The sequence below is a fragment of the Pisolithus orientalis genome (genome assembly GCF_024613125.1).
Source record: "Pisolithus orientalis strain OTSU chromosome Unknown F5J12scaffold_20, whole genome shotgun sequence".
Classification (NCBI taxonomy): domain Eukaryota; kingdom Fungi; phylum Basidiomycota; class Agaricomycetes; order Boletales; family Pisolithaceae; genus Pisolithus; species Pisolithus orientalis.
The window spans coordinates 260,594-265,599 of NW_026260801.1; the positions used below are offsets into that span (position 1 = coordinate 260,594).

At 44.8% G+C, this 5,006-nt stretch overlaps 1 protein-coding gene across 1 annotated transcript; it reads left to right on the forward strand.

Annotated features, from left to right (window-relative positions):
* Positions 1-451: 451 nt before the first annotated feature.
* F5J12DRAFT_722839 (uncharacterized protein) lies at positions 452-625 on the forward strand (the record flags this gene model as incomplete). Its single annotated transcript, XM_051741401.1, has 1 exon — positions 452-625. A coding segment is annotated over one exon (174 nt), but the record flags the coding sequence as incomplete, so codon positions are not given.
* Positions 626-5,006: the final 4,381 nt, after the last annotated feature.

Consider the following 5,006-nt stretch of genomic DNA (forward strand, 5'->3'; position numbering starts at 1 on the left):
CATGTAATTGAATGACAACAAAGCAACAATCAGCATGGTCACCACTTGGAACCTGTGCACAGCAACAAGACTATTTTGTGTGTGGCCATTGGTAAGTTACAACTCAATTTCAAGAGCCTTCTTTTCTATTTCATTTCCTCCAGATACTTGGTTCTCCCTGCAATATCACTTGATGGGATCCTTCACCTCAACATTCAGGATCACGCCTATACTGGTGCTATGTTCAACCAATTTATTGATCTTTTACTTGACAACATGAATCCCTATCCACAGAAGAACTCAGTCATTGTCATGGATAATGCTAGTATCCATAAATCCCCTCAGCTTCAAGGTATGACTGAGGGAAGGTGCATTATCACTGTGCCTATGTTTTCTCACACAGGTCCTGATGACTCCTTGTAGAGGGATGAGACCTTTATACTCACCCCCATATTCTCTTGACTTCAACTGAATAGAGGAGGATTTTTCTGCCATGAAGGCTTGGATTCAGTGGAACTCTGATTATGCAAGAAGTGAATTGTCAGGTGAAGCCACTTGTGACCCCTATCAGTTTCTCATTCATGCTGCATTCAATGCAATTACTTTGGAAAAGATTCATGGATGGTACACTGACTGTGGTTACTAAGGTGTAGTAGAATTACAAGTGTATGACTAATGGTAGCTATATTATGAGTCTCGAAACCCTTTGAAGTCTGTACTCAGACTCTACACTTCATGTACTGCTAAAAGTACTATAGTATCTAAGGTACAACATTTCTGATAATGACAAAGTTGATAAATTTCTGGAGAGTGTCTATACAATGATGAGCTGTTTGGGTCCTCATTCTCCTTGTCACTATCACTAGAATTAGCCATTCTTGCTTTACCTTTCCTTGTACAATGGGCAAGGTGATGAGCTACAGCAATAAAAGGTCTAACAGCACCTAGTGGCATACCAACAATGTCAACAAAAAAGCCTTCCAAAATTCCATCAACAGTGTTGACATAGGCAACACCTTGTGAGATACAGTGGCTCAAAAAAGTGTCCCAATGTTGGGTGATTTTTGAAAGAGTTGAGATTTATGAAAGAGCCAATAGGAATTAGTTCAAACTCCTGCAGGACCGAAATTGGTACTCACTGTTGCCTTTACAAAGAGGGCTTTTGTATGTAATTTGGTTGACATGGCACCAGGATATAACCATGTTAAAATGCCATGTCATTGGGACACTTTTTTGAGCATGATGTTGTCAGTCATTATTTAGTAAATAACATAAAGATTTGACAACTTCTGAGCGATTTTGTGCTTCAACCCTGACTGATTATGTAATGTACATAATCCTGAGCCATAAAAATGGCTTGGGTCCCACTCAGCTAACCCTACTTCACCATGAAATGCATTCTTGCCTCTGCTAGAGCAAATATCCACCTTCTTTCTGAATCTGGCCTTTCTGCTCATCAAATCTCCTCAACAATTGGTCAGGGGAGCTCTACTGTGGCCAGGGTCATCAAAGAGTTCCAGCTAGATTAAGGAAAACCTTGAAAAAAGAAATCCTTACCAGCCTTCTTCTACTGGCAGAGGAGAATAGTCTCTAGTATGACCTCTGGAAGAGCTGAAAATGCTGTCCAGGCTACCCATATAATGTGTGTGGCCCTTTCCTCTCCTGTCACTTTCCAAACTGTTTGCAGTGTGCTCAATTCTGCATCCCTGAAGGTGATAGAACCTGTTCTTTGGGAGGGTTTTTGCAAGCTACAACACTCAAAGATGAGTGCTGAGGGTTGGGGGTGCTCCTGACGAAGAGGGAGCAAGAATGTGATAGAAAGCGATAGGGTAGACTGCTGTCAGCCTACAGAAGGATGGATGGTGACTTAATTTGATGTCCTAAGCTGTACTGAGCTCAGGGAGGGCTTGGAGCGAAGTATATGGATGATAGATGAAGATAAGCGAAGTAGATGATAGCTAGACCCTTAATAAAGTCTCAACTATCGAAGCTGATGAATGATTTACTGAGAGATGATAAATTGCGAGCAAGAGGGGCTCTCTGATGTCTTCTTTTTTTTTTTTTGCTATCTAAGTACAGTGATTTATATACAGTACAGGGGCGTTGCCTATGGAAAACAAGGTGCAAACACTTGGTAAGTGATTGGTAACTGATGAGTAAGGAATGTAAGCGATGGGTAATCATCTTGGAAAGCATTGGTAAGCATTGGTAAGGATAAGTAAGCCAAAAAGCGAAGAATCAGTAAGCAAAGTCAAAGGATTGGTAAGCATTGGCAATAGGTGAGTCAAAGACAGTCAGAATGTCACAGTATGAGTCAAGTAACATCAGGAACCTGGGATAGTGCACTGGAATCGCATTAGGGGGAGGCTGTGCATGTCACATCTCGAAGAGATTGCTTCTAGGCCAAAGTGGGATGACAGAGAGGCAGCGCTGATCTGATGCCTGATATAGTACATCCAAAAGTGGACAGGGTGAGTCAGATGTCAACAGGGGTCAAGCTTTGGGGGTCTGTGGGGTGACAGGAGCATAGGGGATCGCAACTTTCCCCCCCAAACCATCCTCTCAGTGAAGCAAATAAAAACTTCATGAATGAGGCTCTGTTGGAAGAGAGGATGAAGGGGGAGCATCTTCTGCTGTATCTTGCAACAAGGAGGCAAGATGTGCATCATACTCGTCATGGATGTGATCAGGGAGAGTGGAGAACAGTAGATTATACTGTAGCTGTCACAATTTTGGAAGAATGATGGACGAGACTGGTATGAAGACTGTTGCAGGGGGCAGGGAGGAAGGATCCATATGCTTCTTGGACCGGAGAGACTGAAACGACCACATAAGACCTCTCCAAGCGAATGACAGACCTGAGGTGACCAAAGAATGTCCTCCTGGAGGTCATACTGACAAAAAGAACACACTGTCCAAGCTGGATGGGCTGAGAGGGGGCAGATGAGGGTGGGATGTACCAGGACACTTCAGGATGGAAGCTGGTAGGAACTCCTGGTAGATATATGTAGCCATGGTTCCTAGCAAAGGGGACAAGCGAAATGACTGATGTGGAGGCAGCCATATCAGAAGAATTAGCAAAATGAGCATCTTTTGGAGGGAGTGCTGTAGAAACAGTGTGGAGTGTGCAAATCCTTTCCAATCTTGGAAGGTATGATCTCGTGGCTGAGCACTACAAGCGAGTGTGGGAATGGTTTCGGTGTCTGCAGAACCAGCAGAGATATGTTCGAAAACTGGAATGCCATACATGGGCACTTAAGAATTTTATTGGCACTTAACCTGCCTCCTCCTTTTTCTTTGGCATTGACAACCTGTTCTTGTGCGAGGGATGACTGCCGACATTGCTGGCTGTCCTTCTTCACATGAGGGCTATGGTCTTCACCTCCATTCATCAGCTACATCCATGTCCACCTCACCAAACACCTTTGGTGTGTGACAACGGCTAATTCAAGACTACCGCTATCTTAATTCGTTCACCATCCCAGACGCACACCCACTACCAAACATGCAAGCGCTGTTTGATGAGTTGGTTGAGTCAAAGTACTATGCAAAGTTCAATATTCAATGGGGTTTTACGAACCTCAGGGTAAAAGAAGGAGATGAGTGGAAAGGGGCGTTTATCATGCCCAGAGGGCTGTTCGAACCCACGGTAATGTTCTTTGGACAATGCAACTCACCCCCTTCTTTTCAGAGATATATGGATCAGACTTTTGAGTCCCAATGAGGAAAACAGGTAGGGTACATGGATGATGTAGCGATCCATGGAAAAACCAAAGAAGAACTCCGAACTCATGTTCATGAGTTCCTAACCATTTGTCAGAAGGAAGGTTTGCACCTCAAGATTAGCAAATGTGTCTTCGAGGCTGAAGAAATTGAATTCCTCAGAATGATTATAGGAAAAGGGCATATGGAGACTTCTCCAATGAAGACCAATGCCATTAGTACTTGGGAAGCCCCTGACAATCTTACCAGGCTTCATTGGTTCCTTGGGTTCTGCAATTTCTACCACAAATTCATCCCTTCCTTCTCAAGCATCACTTGTCCCCTCCACGACCTCACCAAGAAAGGAGTGTCCTATCAGTGGACTTCCGAATGCAACACTGTGCTCAAGCAACTCAAGTCTTTGTTATGCTCCACTCCTGTCCTCACCATCCCAGACTTCTCGAAGCCCTTCGCACTCTTCACAGACACTTCCAAGCTGGGAACTGGTGCAGTACTCACTCAAAAAGGAGCTGACAATGAGTGGCACCCGTGTTCTTACCTGTCTCAGTCACTTGTCGGTGCAGAACAGCGCTACCAGGTCTATGATCTGGAAATGCTCGCTGTTATCCAGGCACTCAAAACTTTCTGCCCCTATCTCTTATCCCCCGTCAAACTGACTGTGGTCTTCACTGACCACAAAAATTTGGAGTATTACCAGGAACTGCAACAACTCACTCCCCACCAAGCCTGTTGGGCTGCAACCATGCAGTCCTACCCTATCTGCTTCTCTTGGCAGGCGGGTCATCTTCAAGTTCCCACTGACTCCCTTTCATGCAAGAGCGAGCCTGCCGAGCCTGCCCCTGTTGCCACAGTCCTCCTGCCAGACCTTTGGCTTTCGGAGGGGGTGGGTCCCCAAGTTTGCCTCGTTTCACCCTCTCTTTCTGTTACAAAATTACAAAAAAATCTAAAAATAAACTGACTCTGCAAGATCGGACGGTTACCGGCATGGATAACACATTCCAAGTCAAACTCCAAGCCATATTCCCACCCATATGAGGAAAACTCAAAGGGGAATAGGCTGCCTGATGCTTGCCCTTGTGAGGAAATAACCAAAGGAGCCAGGGAAGTATATGCGACCTCTGCAGACCTGTACAAATGCATCAAGAACGATACATCAAAAGGTTCATCAGGGCCAGAACCCATTGTAAATATCACCACTGCAGATGATGGAACAAAACGGTACAGGACAACCCGACTATACATTCCCCCTGATCATCGACAACACTGCATGCATTCCTATCATGATCATGAGTCCACTGGACACC